Below are 16,102 nucleotides of genomic sequence, written 5' to 3'. Positions count from 1 at the left end.
GATGGAGTCCGCACAGCCAAAAGCTTCAGGCCTATTGACAGGAAGGGATCTCTGGCTATTTTTCCTGCACAGTTCATCTGCATTGGAAACTGCCTTCATTGGTTTTCCTCAAATTCTATCTCAGAAAAAATGTTTTCTCCTCCTCAAAACAACAATCGAAACAAAAGACACCCTCAGTCATTTAATAATGTTTCAGGGGTTTTATACCCATGTGTGACTCCTCCAAAAATATATTTACTTCCAGTGCTCCCAGCCTAGTTCTTGTGTCACTTGCTGTTGTTCAAAGTTGTGGGCCTCTTACTCTGTGCTGTAATGCAATGGGAAGGTCGGGCTGACAAATTAAATCCTCACTGAAATGCATGTAGTGGTCATTCTGGTCAGGAAATTTCTTCACTATGAGGGTGATGAGGCACAGCAACAGGTTGCCCAGGGAAGTTGTGGCTCCCCCATCCCTGGATGTGCTTTGAACAGGTTGAATGGGGCCTTGGGCAGCATGATCTACTGGGACATGTCCCTGCCCATGGTAGGGAAGTTGGAACTAGATGATCTTTAAGGTCCCTTCCAACCCAAAGTATTCTATGATTCTATGAAATCAAGGGAGTTGTGAGTACTGTGTTACAACATGGTTCGTGCATAGAGCTGTTTCTTCTCTGGGTTCAGGATGTCTCTGTCTGAGATATGTGGGTTGTGTGTATTTTGCCTTCTGGTCACTCTGTCTGTCTGTACAGCCCTTGTGTGACTGTATACACTGCACAAAGGCTGCCCAGGAAGCAGGGGGCTGATCATATCCAGGCATTGTGGTGCACAGCATTGCAGCTCAGCTCGCAAGATAGACACTTTGAGCCTTTGTGTATAGAAGTCTCATCTTCTCTAGGGGAGGGCTGTGTTTGGCACGAGGTCTTCCTTGGTCTCGTAAGAGAGTTGTATCCTTGGAATTTCCTTGGAAATATGCCATCATTAATGATGGTGGAATGGGATGGGACCGAATAGAATGTTTTAGTTGGAAGGGACCTGCCAATATCCTCTTAGACCAACTGCTTGAACCTCCCCTGAGGCAGCTTTGAAACATTCCCCCATGTCCTGTTGTTTGATGTGAGAGGGAAGAGATCACCCCCTCCTTTTCTCAGACTCCTTTTCTCCAAATTAGGCAGACCCTCAGTCCTTAGGTGCTCCTCACAGAACATTCCTTGCAGACCCATCACCAGCCTTGTAGCTGCCCTCTGGAAGCATTCCAGTAACTTAACATCCTTCATAAATGGTGGGGCCCAGAACTGCACACAGGACTCAAGGTGAGGCTGCACCAAGACTGAATTGAGCTGGAGACTCTCTTGACTGGCTGGTTATTCTGCGTTTATGCTTCCCAGGATGTGGTTTGCCCTTTTGTCTGTCATTATGAAATATATTTAACCAAACTGGCCCTAGAATTGAACCCTGAGAACACCACTGCTGAGCAGTCACCAGGTAGATGTAGCCCAAGTAACTACACAGCTTTGAATCATAGAATCATAGAATAACCAGGCTGGAAGAGACCCACTGGATCATCGAGTCCAACCATTCCTATGAAACACTGAACCATGTCCCTTAGCACCTTGTCCACCCGTGCATTAAACCCCTCCAGGGAAGGTGACTCAACCACCTCCCTGGGCAGCCTGTTCCAGTGCCCAATGACCCTTTCTGTGAAGAATTTTTTCCTAATGTCCAGCCTAAACCTCCGCTGGTGGAGCTTGAGGCCATTCCCTCTTGTCCTGTCCCCTGTCACTTGGGAGAAGAGGCCAGCACCCTCCTCTCTACCACCTCCTTTCAGGTAGTTATAGAACGCAATGAGGTCTCCCCTCAGCCTCCTCTTCTCCAGGCTAAACAACTCCAGCTCTCTCAGCCGCTCCTCGTAAGCGGAGCCCTGCAATTCAGGCAGTTCATGTCATAGTTGGACACAATGTCAAGAAGATTGCTGGAACAGTATAACAAATGTTAATACAATCCAAAAATACAAAATCCACTGACCATCCCAGATGCACGAGCCAGGTGATGTAGAAGGACATTGAATTGATTTAAAGAGACTTTGCCCTGGTGAACAAGTTGATTGTGCCTGACAAGTGCATTATTCGTTAAATGACTTTCAATAGTACTCAGTCCTTGTTGGACAGGTGGAATAGCTCTGGCGAGCTTCCAGTCAGCAGGGACCTATCAAATCCCTTAAAATCTTCAGTAGATGATCTAGAGGGGTCCTACTGTAACATCCGCAAGCTCCTTCAGTACTCTGTGAGGGCCCCCATCAGGCCAAATGGACTTGTGAATATTCAGCGGATACATCTGTTCTCTGACAATTTCAGCGTCCATGAAGGAAAAGTCGCTGTTCCCACCCTCATGGTCCTCCAGCACAGTGGACTGGGCAGCCCAAGGTCAGGTGACTGTCTTCAACAAGTATCAATCCATTCTTTTCTTTAGAACTCCTTCTGCTATAAACAAATTGAAAAAGTCTTTCTCGGTGACTGACACAGCACTGGTGAATTTTGCCTCTAACTGAGCTTTGGTCTGTGGTGTGTTCTCCCTGCATACACAAGCCACAGGTCTGCAGTCTTCCTGCAAAGCCTGATCTTGCTTCTAGAGAAGATAGCATTTATTTCCCGACTTGAGCTCTTTAAGGAGTTCCCTGTAGTCCAGATGGACTTCTGCTCCTCTTGCTTGGCTTTTGGCACAATGGCATTGCCTGTTCATAGACTATAAGTGTAGAGTTGTGAAAACACATTCATTGTCTTTTGGTGCAGCATTTGCTTTCTCCTTTTTACTGTTTCTCCTTCTAATTTGTGGACTGTGTTTGAGCATTGTCTTGCCAATTCCTCTTAAGAAGGACTGTCCCCCCATCTATAATAAGGGAATGTTTGACTGGCAGAGAATATTTGGGAACGCTCCCACAGTGTTGTGCTGCAGTTTTGAACTGTACTCTTGTAATCTGGAACAGCTTTGTGTGTAAAAGTGAAATAAACAGAACACATGAATGCCGTGTGTGGAGACAGCAGTCTTTGTGGAGTGTTCATTCTTGGAAAGGTCTGTGAATATTTTTCAAAAGGCTGGGACCTTTTTTCTCCTGTTATCTCTTGGCTGAATTAAGGTTGAGCAGGGGCATTTCTTCAGTTTGGAGACACAGCCAGTAGATAATTCAGGAAAATGTTGGTGAAGAGGGATTTGCTGTCAGGCCTCTGTGGCTCTTCTGAGCACTGAGCTTCTGATGGGGCCTAGTTAGATCCAGGTCAGGGGAACCTGGTTGCTCCTCGAAGAGTGGCCTTGGGTGTGCAAAGGCCCCGCAAATCAGTAAGGTTGAGGAGTGAAATTTCCAACTCTTCTGGTAGCTCTGGCTGTGGATGACAACTGTTTGTTTTTTCAGCACAAAGTGTATTGATTCTAAATATTTTCAGCCATTGATTTCACAAAGACAACAGACATTTTCCTTTCAGGAGGTGCTAGGGGATCACCAGGAGGTGGGCATTTGGTGGGTGAAAACTGCAGTCCGGAGGAGGCTTTGCTGTCTGGAAACACAGAGGACTGGATCTGTGCCTTCTGCAAGGCCCCCATAAAAATGTAAGTCCAGAGCCAGGGCTGGTGTATTGATTCTGAGCAGAAGACCATTGTACATGGAGAACTGAGTGATCCACAATCCAATTAATGTGGAAAGGCACAGACCTTTGCTGTGCTGTGTTGTGCTACAAAATCCCCGGTCAGCAGGAGAAACTCAGCCAGCTCACTGGAACCATGGAACCTGCAGGCAGCACCCACTTGCTGCTAGAGAAAAAGCCACATGTGAACAAGAGCTCTACCTCCAAACTTCTTTTAGCGTGACAGCCGAAGTGAGGAGTAGAATCACTTTCTTGCATGAAAGTCTTAAAATGGCTTGAATGACTGAAATGGGGGCAATCTTTCTTTTCTTGGGGGTCTGCATGGCTGCTGTGCATGGCTGGAGCCCTGCCTGAAGTGACTGCCCAGAGTTTTCCTCATCTGCAGGGACAGAGCGGTATCTATGCAGATCTCCAATAGCATGAGCAACAATGAATGAGGAGTGAATGACATCTGTCTCCCTCAGTCTCACTGAGACCCCGAGGAACCAGCACTTCTTGGTCTAAGTCAGCTGCTTCTGGGATCATTTCATCTGGAGGGTCCAGGTGTCTGATGCAGTTCCTAACCAGATGGTTTATTATGTTTTTTACCATGTGAGAGGGGGAATGTTGAGGCCCTCCAATACAGGAAACAACACACTGCTGAGCTTCCCGAAGTGCTCGTCAGAGTAGGATGTGTGGGTGGGTAGGACTTGTGTGAGAGACTACCCTGAATGAGAGCTGTGGGATAGTCTCCTGTTACAGCTGGAGAGATCATCTGAGAGTTGATGCAGCGTGGTGAGGATTGGAGCTGGAGACGGAGTGGGAGTCCAATATATGGGTGCAGCTGGAGATTGTGTACGAAAATTACAACATGCCACAGGTGCTGTACCTGCCATCGGTGGGCACAGGCTTGGCGGTGTCAGGCATGGATCTAGCATCACCATCGTGGGAGCCCGGCTCGCTGGTGGCCAAGGTGGTGAGGGTGGATGCAGGTCGGAACACTTGTCCGTTGTATGAGCTGTGGAAGTTGATGGAGCTGACTAGCTTCCAGAGATGACACGATACTTTTTTCCCTTTGAAGTCTATCAGGAGTTCCCTGTTGGGCTCAGCTGGTCTTCTCTGCTTGCTTGAGTTATGACACGGCAGCATAGACTGTGAGTGTAGAGAACTGTGAAACCACTTTCATGGTTGTCACATCCCAATGCAGACAGAGTAGGACTCAGGACTGCACTTAAACAGTTAGCTTATTACCTATAATGCTACTATTCTATGTCAAGAGTATGAGCTTAAGTCTAGACCAATATTAATATCCTCTAGAGGTTTGTGAGAGGCTCTATGACCTGTCCGGAGTTCAGTGATTAAGTCTTTACAGATGTTTCCACAAAGTTCCTGCGACTGGAGCTTCTGCAGACTCTCTCATGTATGGACCCAAAGAACTGCAGAATCATTGCTCATGCCACTTCCAACACACGAATCGTACAGTTTCTACATTTCTATTCCATCAAAATACAACATATGTTGTTTTCTATTCACAAATCTTAGTACTTCTGCTTTAAGGATGACGTCCCAGTCTTTGTTCTGTGGTTATGGTGTAACTCTGCTATATGTGATATGCGGGGGGGGCGGATACTCAGGAGCCAGTTTGGTCATCCTGATCGGCAAAAGGGTGGTGAGACCTAATGGACCCCTCACTCTCCCATATCCCCTCGGTTTCCCCATGTTAGTGCCTCCCAGGTGCAATCTTGAAGTCTCCCTTTTACCGAGTTTGATCCTGCCTCTAATGATCACATAGTGAACTTCACACATTCCTGGAATCCCCCTAAAACAGGTCGTAATCCGTCTGCATTTTTCTGTGAGATCCTTTGTGATGATCAAGTATAATCTCTTCTCCTTCCCCTTCTCATTTACAAATTGCTGGTTGTACCTCTTGAGATTGTCTTGAATGGTGCCTTTAATGGACCATCACTCAGTGTTCTCCTGATCGTTACCGTTTGAGTATCTGGGCGTTTAATTTGTGACCTCTCCTCTTTGATTCCTTGCATTTTATGCTAAGTCTCTGTGTTCATGAATCGTTACCCAGGTGATGGAGTTCGAGCTTGTTCTCCTATAGAAGGAGTTTTGTGTCCTTTGGGCGAGGTGTGATCCACAATCTGAAGAAAACAGAATGAGGATGTTGTGTCCTAGAGCAGCAGTGTCATTCTGGGCTGGTGGTGAGGGAGGGTGATGGGGAAGCATTTCCTTAGGGAACCTTTCCCCTCTGGCACCAGGTCTCCTATTCCATAGCGGTGCGGCTCGAACCCGCCCGACTCGCTAAGGGTCCCGTGCTGATGAACAAGCGGAGAAGAGGAGGAACAAGCCCTCAAAGTGTCCTGTGGAAGTAGCAGATCTTGAACTGCCCACCCAGAGGAAAACCCCGAGCTGCGAATGAGGAGCTGGCGTTTAGGAGCCGGGCAGTGCTGCCCAGAGCCGCGCTCTGTCTGCGGGGAGGGAGCTGCTTCCTAGCAAAGAGAGAGCGTTCCCACTGCGCCTTTTGGCTCCGGTGGGCACGGGGAGCGCAGCCTCCAGCAGCAAAGGCCGGGCTGGCGGCTCTGCCGCGGCTGAGCAGCAGAGGAAATATTCCCCCGTGCGACGCTGGGTGGGGGTGTTGGCCGCGAACCGGCGGGTTCCTGTGCCCGCCCCGGCTTTGCAGGCACCGGCGGAGAGAAAGAGCCGCGGGAGCCGCTCGGGAAGGGCGGCGGCACACGGAGTCGGGGAGCTCGGGGGCTTTCAGGCCCCTCAGCCCGGGATTGCTGACCAAATCCGCCTCGGACGCGGCTGGACGATGCTGGGAACGACGGAGGACGGGGAATGGCTTTTGTGGCGAGTGCGAGCGAGTGGGAGACGGAGCGGAGAGCGGCAGAGGCGAGTGATCTTGTTGCTTGTGTGCGTTTGCGTGTGTCAGAGCGGGGCCGAACCCCTCCGCTATTCCCTGGCGGAGGAGATGGAGAGGGAGTCGTTTGTGGGCAATATTGCAGAGGACCTGGGGCTTTCTCCGAGCCAGCTGGCGGCTCGCAAGGCGCGCGTTGTGTCCGAGGGGAACGAGCGGCTTTTCCACCTCAATCGAAACACGGGAGCGCTGACGGCAAAGGAGTCTCTGGACCGAGAGGAGATGTGTCCGAGGAGAGACACCTGCACCGTCTTCTTTAAGATAGTCTTTGAAAATCCCTTGGAGCTGATCCGAGGGGAGTTGGAGGTTCTTGACGTGAACGACAACTCCCCCGTCTTCCCGGATAAGGAGGTGGTTTTAGAGATTCCCGAAACGACATCACCTGGGTTGCGTTTTTCCCTGGAGAGTGCCCAAGACAAGGACGTGGGCAGCAACGGATTGCAAAACTACAGTCTCGGGACAAATTCGCATTTCTCCCTCGATTTCGGAACAGGAAAAGATGATGTTAAATACTTGGAACTGGTCTTAGAACGGCAGCTGGATCGGGAAGAGCAGCCGCAAATTAATTTACTCCTGACGGCCACAGACGGCGGCTCTCCACCCAGGTCGGGAACTGCTCAGGTGCGGATCTTGGTGCTCGATGCCAATGACAACACCCCTGTGTTCGGCCGGGAAGTCTACGAGGTGCAATTGGCCGAGAACAGCCCCCCGGGGTACCTGGTGGTCAGAGTCGCGGCCGCGGATCCCGACGAAGGGTCCAACGGGAAAGTGCGATACAGCTTCACCCAAACGTCAGAGAGGTCCCAGGATCTCTTCCAGCTGAACCCTGACACCGGGGAGATCCGGGTGGCGGGCAACGTCGACTTCGAGGAAGCGGAACGCCACGACTTGGTGGTGAGAGCCACCGACGGCGGGGGTCTGTCTGCGCACTGCAAAGTGCAGGTGGAGGTGCTGGACGTGAACGACAACGCCCCGGAGATAACGCTCACCTCCCAGTCGGTCTCCGTTCCCGAGGACGCGCCGCCCCGCACCGTGGTGGCCCTGTTGAGCGTGCGGGACCGCGACTCCGGCGACAACGGCAGGACGGAGTGCTCCATCGACGGGGACTCGCCCTTCATGCTGACGGGCGGCGGGGATGAGTACTACGAGCTGAGGACGACGGCGGCGCTGGACAGGGAGCGGGCGGCAGAGTATAACGTGACGGTGAGAGCCGCGGACCGGGGCAGGAGGCGGCTGAGCTCCCGGGCGAGCCTGCGGGTGCAGGTGTCGGACGTGAACGACAACGCGCCCGAGTTCACGCAGGCGGTTTACACGGCGTCGGTGTCGGAGAACGAGGGCCCCATGGTCCGCATCGGCAGCGTGAGCGCCACGGACGCCGACGCGGGAGCGAACGGGCGCGTGAGATACGCGCTGGTGCGGCAGGAGGGCGCGGAGCAGCCCGCGGTGTCTGTGAACGCCGAGAGCGGCGCCGTTTTCCTGCTGCGGCCGCTGGACTACGAGCAGGTGCGCGCCTTGGAGGTGGCGGTGCGCGCTGCCGACGGCGGCTCGCCGCCGCTGAGCGCCCAGGCGGTGCTGCGCGTGGTGGTGCGCGACGAGAACGACAACGCGCCCGTGGTGCTGCACCCGCCCGCCGAGAGCAGCGGCGCGGCGGCGGGCGAGCTGGTGCCGCGCTCGGCCGAGGCCGGGTGCCTGGTGGCCAAGGTGGTGGCGGTGGACGCGGACGCGGGGCAGAACGCGTGGCTGTCGTACGAGCTGTGGAAGGCGACGGAGCCGGGGCTGTTCCGCGTGGGGCCGCACAGCGGCGAGGTGCGCACGGCGCGGGCCGTGGCGGAGCGGGACGCGCCCCGGCACAGGCTCGTCGTGCTGGTGCGAGACCGCGGGCGGCCGCCGCGCTCCGCCACCGCCACCCTCGGCATCGCCCTGGTCGGCGGCTTCTCCGACGCCCATCTGCGGGGCGCCGAGGAGGCGCCGGCCGCCGAGCCCGAGGGGCCGCTCACCCTCTCCCTCACCGTCTGCCTGGCCTGCGTGTCCGCCCTCTTCCTGGCCACGGCGGGGGCCGCCGTGGCGGCCAAGGTGCGGCGGGCCCGGCGCAGCGCGGCCGAGAGCTTGCCCGCCTTCCCGCAGTCCGCCCCGCCGAGCAGCGCGGGCTCCCTGCCCCGCAGCTCTGTCTACGACGTCTGCTTCGCCGCCGGCAGCCTCGACGGCGACTTGCGCTTCCTCGGGCCCCTCCTGCCCTGCTTCCCCGCCGGGCTGCCCCCCGGCCCGGCCGAGCAGCGGAGCTCGCTCTGCTCCACGGAGGCGGCCAACCTCGGCGACGACGGCGACCGGGCTGCAGAGGTGAGGGACCTGCCCGGGCCGGGGCGAGGCGGGGAGGGAGCAGCGCGGGGGGCTCGGGGTGTCGCTCACGTGGGGAGTCTCGGTGTTGTGGCTCTGGGGTTGGAGGAGCCCCAGGGTCGGGAGGAGAGGGCGGAGAGGGTCTGAGAGCCGCTGGTGGGGGCGTTAAGGGTCAGCTGCTCCCCAAGTACTGACTTATCGGGGTCTTGGGCATCCAGCTCTGAGGGTTGCCCTTAGATCAAGTGTATCAGCGCAAAGGAGGAGGGCAGCTGCACCTCGACCAGGTTCTCAAAGCCATCGAGGTTAAGGAAGAGAGGGGACTAACGTCCCCACCTCCTGGTTCCACCTCCTGTCTCTTGATAGAGGAGAGTAACATCCTCCATGCAGCAGTGTCCGACGGGTCCTTTCAGCCCCTCGCTCTTGCCTCCCTTCAAAGTCCGAATGACAACCTGCGCTCTCCGTTCTTGCAGGACAGAGCTCCCACCTCCGCAGACACGGCTCGTAGACGTGCGGAAGCAGCTTGCACTGCAAACAGGGGGAAGGAGCTCCATGGCAATTCTGATCCAAACCCTTGGCTCCCCACTCAGTAAACGAGAGGAAAGGCGAGCGTGTCTGTCGTCCCTGGCCAGCGTCCTCACAAGGAAAACACCGAAAAACAGGACCAGGGAAGAACAAGGTTTCTCTGTGAGAGAGCAAACCCATTCTCCTCTTCAGCATTGTTTTCTTCATATAAGTATTGTGTAATTGTGACATGGACGGAGGACGAGGACTGTGTTGCATGTTGATTACCCCGGGACTCCGTGCATGTCTATGAGAGCATTATTACTTCTCAATGTTAAGGGTAATACTGAAATCTGGAAGCATATCTTCAAGATAGCTTTTTCCTACATCACGTTTTCTGTGTTTGTGTTTCTTCTGAGAGCGTTCTGGAATCGTGTCTCCAGTCTCTGCACTCCGTTAAAACCGATTAAATTAGAAACGACTGACACTGGCACTCTCTGCACATTCGCTGGTTCCTCAAACTGTAAAGCGTGGTCTTTGAGCAATGTATTCGTTTTCTTTTATAAGGTGAAGTGCAAGGTAGCATTTCTGGCTTGTTGAGTATAAAGTAGTAGAGAATTGAAAGTGCTGTTTGTGGTTTTACAGTGAAACAGGCTTTTACACTCTGCTTGACGAGCTGTAGAAGAGAGAGCGTAGAGCAGCTTTCTGTTTTCTTCTTTCATTAATTCGTAATGAGCTATAAAGTGTATGTGATATTTCCCGTCGCTCGCACATTTAAGCAATCAAATGCCTGAAGTCAATTAACCCAATAAAACCCACCTTGCAACTCCCTCGTGTGTGTGTGGTGTCTGTGCGATCACTAGTCAGTCTCCAAGCAGGATTTCAGGAATCTGTCGATGCATTTGGAGGGGGGTTTATGCAGGGGAAAGAGCGTGATCTGAGGTCAGCTCTCGGTGCAATGAGAGGAGCAGCGCGAGACTCCGCGAGAGGGAAGGGCGCCGAAGAGCAGAATTTCGAGACTCAATGCGTGCATTGTGGAGTAGACTTTATGCAGGGGAAATCAGAGCGACTTGGACATCCTCTGAAGGCAGAGAAGGGTGGAAGCGTCGCGCTAGCGGCCTCTGGCTCTCCTCTTCCACCTCCATTTCCCATCAGCAGATTCTCCAAGTACACTCTTGAACCCTCCCTTGAATGAAAATGATCTGGTTTTATTCACCCCACAACAGGCTTTGCCTATTCCTAGACTCCCCGTCAAAGGGCTTGTAATCACCTTGATCTTTCTACTGAGTCACTTTCTGATAATGTGGGATGATCTCTTTGGGCTCATTCGCGTTTACAGAGTTTCAGGAAGAACGTATTGCACTTGAAACTTGAATGGTGCCTTTAATGTCCCATCGCTGAGTGTCCTTAGATCCCTGGTTCTTCCTCCAGGTGAACTCTTGACCTTTCCCTTTTACCGAATCTAATCTTGCCTCTAATCATCCCATAATAAGCTTTGCATGGTCCTAGAAACCCCGTCAAAGTCGTCGTAATCCGTTTGCCCTTTTCTGCGAGGCACTTTCTGATAAACCAGGATAAACTCTTCCCACTCCCCTTCTCGTTTACAAAGTTTCCGATTGAACCTCTTGAGATTTACACTTGAATGGTGCCTTTAATGTCCCATCGCTGAGTGTCCTTAGATCCCTGGGCTTCGCTGCTGTCTCCGTTAGCTCCGGACCTTTAGCGTTTGTGTATCCGGGGCTCTAATTAGTGACCTCCCTGTGCGCTTCGCTGCCTTTTATCTCCCAGCCCTGCGGCGCCGCCTCCTCCCCCCGGGGCAGGAGCTCAGCCCGGTCGCTGAGCACAAAGCCCTCTGGAGCCCTTGCAAGGCCGCCGGGTGCGGCGAGCGGAGCGCGGAGCGTGTGTCTCGGCGAGAGGGAAGCGCGGTGGCGGTGGCGGGAGGCGCAGTCCCGCCGCGGCCCGCAGGGGGGAGCTCCCGGCCAAGGCGGCGCCGAGCGGCTGCGGGCGGGGAGGCGCCCGAGCCCGGCCCGGCCCTGCCCAGCGCAGCGCAGCCGGGCGGCGGCGAGCGGCGGCGAGCGGGGCCCCGGGCCAGCCGCTGCCGGGCCGCCAGCCGCACTCGGCCCCAGGGAGCCCGCCCGCCCTCGCCGCCGCCCTCGCCGCCGCCCTCGCCGCTGCCGGGCGCCGCTCGCCGCCGAGGACCGCGCGCCCGAGCCGCCCGCCGGAGCCCGCCCGCCGCCCCGCCATGGCGATCGCAAGGCAAGTGCTTTGTCTCTCTGCTCTCCTCTCGCTGCCGCACGCTCGCTCCCAGCCCCTGCGCTACTCCGTAGCCGAGGAGGCGCCGAGCGGCTCGCTCGTAGCCGACGTGGCCGAGGACGCGGGGCTGGCCCCGGCGCAGCTCTCGGCTCGCCGCGCCCGCCTGGCCTCGGAGGACGGCCGGCAGCGCTTGCGCTTGGACCGCGCCACCGGCCGCCTCGTCGTGGCCGAGAGGCTCGACCGGGAGGAGCTGTGCGCCCAGGCGCCCGCCTGCACGCTGCCCTTGGAGCTGCTGCTGGCCGACCCGCTGCAGTTCTTCCGCATCGAGGTGGCCGTGCGGGACGTCAACGACCACTCGCCCCGCTTCCCGGACGAGCAGATCACGCTTAGGATCCCTGAGACCAGCAACCCCGGCTCGCGTTTTCCTCTGGTGGGGGCTCGGGACCTGGATATTGGTAGCAACAGTGTCCAGAGTTACAGCATCTCTCCCGAGAACGAGTACTTTAGTGTCTCCTTTGGGAGTCGGATTAAGGACAAGAAGTATGTGGAACTCATTTTGGAAAAGCCTCTAGACAGGGAGGAGCAGGCAGAGATGAGTTTCAGTCTCATTGCTGTGGACGGGGGCTCTCCACCGAGGAGTGGGTCTACTCAAATCGACATTGTTGTTTTAGATGCAAATGACAATGCTCCCAACTTCACACAGGAGCTGTATGTGGGACAGGTTTTGGAAAATACTCCAGTTGGCTCTGTAGTTCTGAGTGTAGTGGCAACTGATCTGGATGCAGGTTCTAATGGGGAGATCTCCTACCAGTTCAGGCAAGATGTGGACCAGAGTGAATTAGCATTTGAGATTGATGCCAAGAGCGGTGAAATTAAACTCACCAAGCCACTTGATTTTGAGGCAGCAGAGTCATACGAGCTCAGTGTGCAAGCCACGGATGGTGGGGGCCTTTCAGCAGTCTCCAAGGTATTGGTAGAAGTGCTCGATGTGAATGACAATGCACCAGAGCTGGTGGTGAGTTCCTTCAGCAGCCCCCTCCCCGAGAACACATTACCTGGGACAGTGGTTGCCTTCTTCACTGTCAGGGACCGTGATGCTGGAGCCAACAGGAAGGTCATCTGTGCCCTCGATGACCAGCTGACATTCTCCCTGCGGCCAGCGTATAAGAATTACTATGAGCTGGTGACTGTGACCACACTGGACCGGGAAGAAATGGCACGGTACATTGTAACTGTCACAGCAGCAGATGCAGGGTCACCTCCTCTCACTACCACCCAGACCTTCACGGTAGACGTCTCTGATGTGAATGACAATGAACCTGTTTTTAACCAGTCATCATACACTATGTATGTCCATGAGAACAATATTCCGACGATGCTGGTTGGAACCGTGTATGCCTCAGATGCTGACATAGGGCCCAATGCCAAGGTGACCTATTCCCTGGCACCTGCTCACCTCACAGAGCAGCCTCCCTGTTCCTGCATTTCTGTGAACTCTGAGAACGGGCACGTGTTTGTGATGCGACCTCTGGACTATGAGCAGCTGAAGCAGATTGACGTCTTGGTGATTGCCTGTGATGCAGGATCTCCTCCCCTCAGTGCCAACGTCACTGTCCGCCTTGTTGTGGTGGATGAGAATGACAATGCACCAGTGGTGCTGCATCCAGCCCAGGACAGTAGCCCAGCATCCAGCGAGCTGGTGCCCATGTCAGCTGAGGCGGGGTACCTGGTCACCAAAGTGGTGGCTGTTGATGCTGACTCTGGGCAGAACTCATGGCTCTCGTACCACCTGCTGAAGGCCAGTGACCCCGGTCTGTTTGTGGTGGGTGCCCAAAGTGGGGAGGTACATCTGAGGAGGCCAGTGACGGAGAGAGACACTGTGAAGCAGAAGCTCATCATCTTGGTGCGGGACAATGGGCGACCACCACTGTCGGCCACAGCAGCATTGAATGCACTTCTGCTCAATGACTTCTCAGATGTGTGTCTACCACACGGCAGCCCAGACATAGTGGATGACAGTGACTCCTTGACAACATATTTAATCATTTCCCTGGTCTTTGTCTCACTGCTCTTCCTCGCATCCATGGCAGCCTTCATCACTTGCCAAGTGTGCAAGAGAAAGGAGCTGAAGGATGGACATGTGCTTTATGCTGCCAGCAACTTTCCGAGCAGCCTGGCTGATGCAGCCTCTGCAGGGACCCTGCCCCATCCCTATTGCTATGAGATCAGCCTCACAACAGGTTCAGGCAACAGCGAGTTCAAGTTCCTGAAGCCCATCCTGCCCAGCCTGCCACCACAGCACTGTGCCCTGGGCGGGGACACTGATGATGAACAGGTTTTTCCCCAAGGCCCTCTCACTGCTGAGGATGTGCTACCAGAGAACACAGGGATGCTCTCTGGGGAAGAGTTCAATAGTCTTTCTTTTAACTAGGATGGAGTGAGAAGAATTAGAGTCTTCAGGCCTTTCCTCCAGAATTCACCTGCATTTGCAATTAGCAGAAATTATTTCTGTCACATTCTTAGTCCGAAGAAAGGTTGTCTTCCCCTCCAAAAACCAAGCGAAATGAACTAAAGGCTCCCTCAGACAGGTTACAACGATTCAGCTCTGTTACAGCTATTCCTAACCACATTACCCCTTTGAGAAGAGATGGTAATTCCAGTGCTCCTGGCCTATGTCTTGTCTCCCTTGCTGTTGGGCAATGCTGTGGGTCTCTTATTCTGTGCAAGGTGATGTTTGGGCAGCCTAATCACATCCATGCTGAAATGCGGGTAGCCCTCATTCAGGTCTGGAAACCGAGGAAGTTGAGAGTGCTGTGAGACAATGTGATGCATGTCTGGGGATGTATCTTCTCTGGGTTCTGGATGTCTCTATCCCTGAGATGTGTGGGCTCTGTATGATTTGCCTTTTGATTACTGTGTCTGCCCATCCAGGTATACTGTGACTAGAATAGAATACCTTTGAATATGTTAATGTGAAGGTATCTACTAGGATCACTTTAGTCCAAGTGCCCGAGCACTTCAGGACTGTCCAAACGTTAAAGCATATTATGAAGGGCATTGTCCAAATGGCTCTGAAGCATCGATAAGTGTGAGGCATCAACTCTGCAATCTTCCTCCAAAGTCTGAGAGCCTTCCAGAGATGACACAATTTATGTTTTTCCCCCAGAGGTCCCCGAGTAATTCCCTATTGGGCACAGATGGACTTCTGCCCTGCTTTTAACATATTGCCGTTGCCTGCTCGTAGACTGTAAGTGTAGAGAGTTGTGAAAACTTGCTCATTGTCATTGGGTGGAGTGCATTGAAACTCAAGAGGTTACTTGTAAGAGCCATTGAATTTAGCTTCTAGTCTTGTCATTGTTATTCCTTAAGTGAGATGCTTCTTCATGAGAGTGGAAAGCTGCCTCGGCCTGATATTCTGAGCTTGCGTTAGAGCATTTGCTTTCTCCTTTTTGCCCTTTCTCCTTCTGCTTTATGGACTGTATTTGACCACTATCTTGTCTCTTCCTCTGAAGAAGGACTGTCACACCATCTGTATTAACTGATTGTTTGGCTGGCATGGAAAAGTCCTCCCAGTGTGTTGTGCTACAGTTATGGACTGTACCTTTGTAAACCGGGACAGCCTTGTGTGTAACAGTGAAATAAAGAGAACACAGTCCTTGTCGAGGTGTTTCTTCTGGGAAAGCTCTGTGAACCTTTTTTTGCAAAGGCGGGAAAACTGTTTCTCCTGTTGTCCCTTGGCTGAGTTTGGTCTCGTCATTGCTGTTGTTGAATTGAGAGTCTTCTTGGTGGGAGTGAAAATGTGTCCTGATTTGGTTTTCCTCATAAGAAAGACTGTCGCCGTAATTACACTAGAGGTTTGTTTTAATGAATGCGATGTGACTCAGAATACTCGGGAAGTGCATGCAGTGTGTTGTTTTCTCCTCCATTTTTTATCCCGTAAGGGACAGGCTGCTCTTGGAGGCAGCTGTGGGCATCTCCTGAGCATTGCGTGTACATTTGCCGCAGGTCGCTGCGAGGTCTGCAGGAGCAGCCGCAGTAGAAATGGATCGTCAGGGCCAGAGATGAGTGCCTGGGCCTGGGACTTTTCTCCAGTCTCGGCACGGGTCCTGGCTCGCAGTGCACAGTCGCGCTAGCGGCCTCTGGCTCTCCACTTCCACCTCCATTTCCCATCATCAGATTCTCCAAGTACACTCTTGACCCCTCCCTTGAATGAAAATGATCTGTTTTTATTCACCCCACAACAGGCTTTGCCTATTCCTAGACTCCCCGTCAAAGGGCTCATAATCATTTTGATCTTTCTACTGAGTCACTTTCTGATAATGTGGGATGATCTCTTTTGGCCCATTCATGTTTACAGAGTTTCAGGAAGAACATCTTGCAGTAGAAACTTGAATGCTGACTTTAATGTCCCAACGCTGAGTGTCCTTAGATCCCTGGGCTTTGTTGCTGTCTCCGTTAGCTCCAGACCGTTAGGGTTTGTGTATCAGGGGCTCTAAAT

General features: G+C 53.6%; 2 protein-coding genes across 2 annotated transcripts; both read left to right on the top strand.

Moving 5' to 3' along the window:
• The first annotated feature begins 4,461 nt into the window (after positions 1-4,461).
• Positions 4,462-9,355, top strand: LOC138727272 (protocadherin beta-15-like). The gene is made up of 4 exons (XM_069869567.1): positions 4,462-4,582; positions 6,149-8,881; positions 9,088-9,219; positions 9,321-9,355. Exons 1-4 carry the CDS (start codon positions 4,462-4,464, stop codon positions 9,353-9,355), a joined length of 3,021 nt encoding a protein of 1,006 aa, XP_069725668.1.
• Positions 9,356-11,593: 2,238 nt separating this feature from the next.
• On the top strand, positions 11,594-15,737 carry LOC138727271 (protocadherin beta-15-like). Its single transcript, XM_069869565.1, has 3 exons — positions 11,594-13,939; positions 14,128-14,254; positions 15,610-15,737. Exons 1-3 carry the CDS (start codon positions 11,594-11,596, stop codon positions 15,735-15,737), a joined length of 2,601 nt encoding a protein of 866 aa, XP_069725666.1.
• The last annotated feature ends 365 nt before the right edge of the window (positions 15,738-16,102 follow it).

The sequence above is a fragment of the Phaenicophaeus curvirostris genome, chromosome 15, assembly GCF_032191515.1.
Source record: "Phaenicophaeus curvirostris isolate KB17595 chromosome 15, BPBGC_Pcur_1.0, whole genome shotgun sequence".
NCBI lineage: Eukaryota > Metazoa > Chordata > Aves > Cuculiformes > Cuculidae > Phaenicophaeus > Phaenicophaeus curvirostris.
This window is presented reverse-complemented; position numbering and strand designations above follow the sequence as displayed.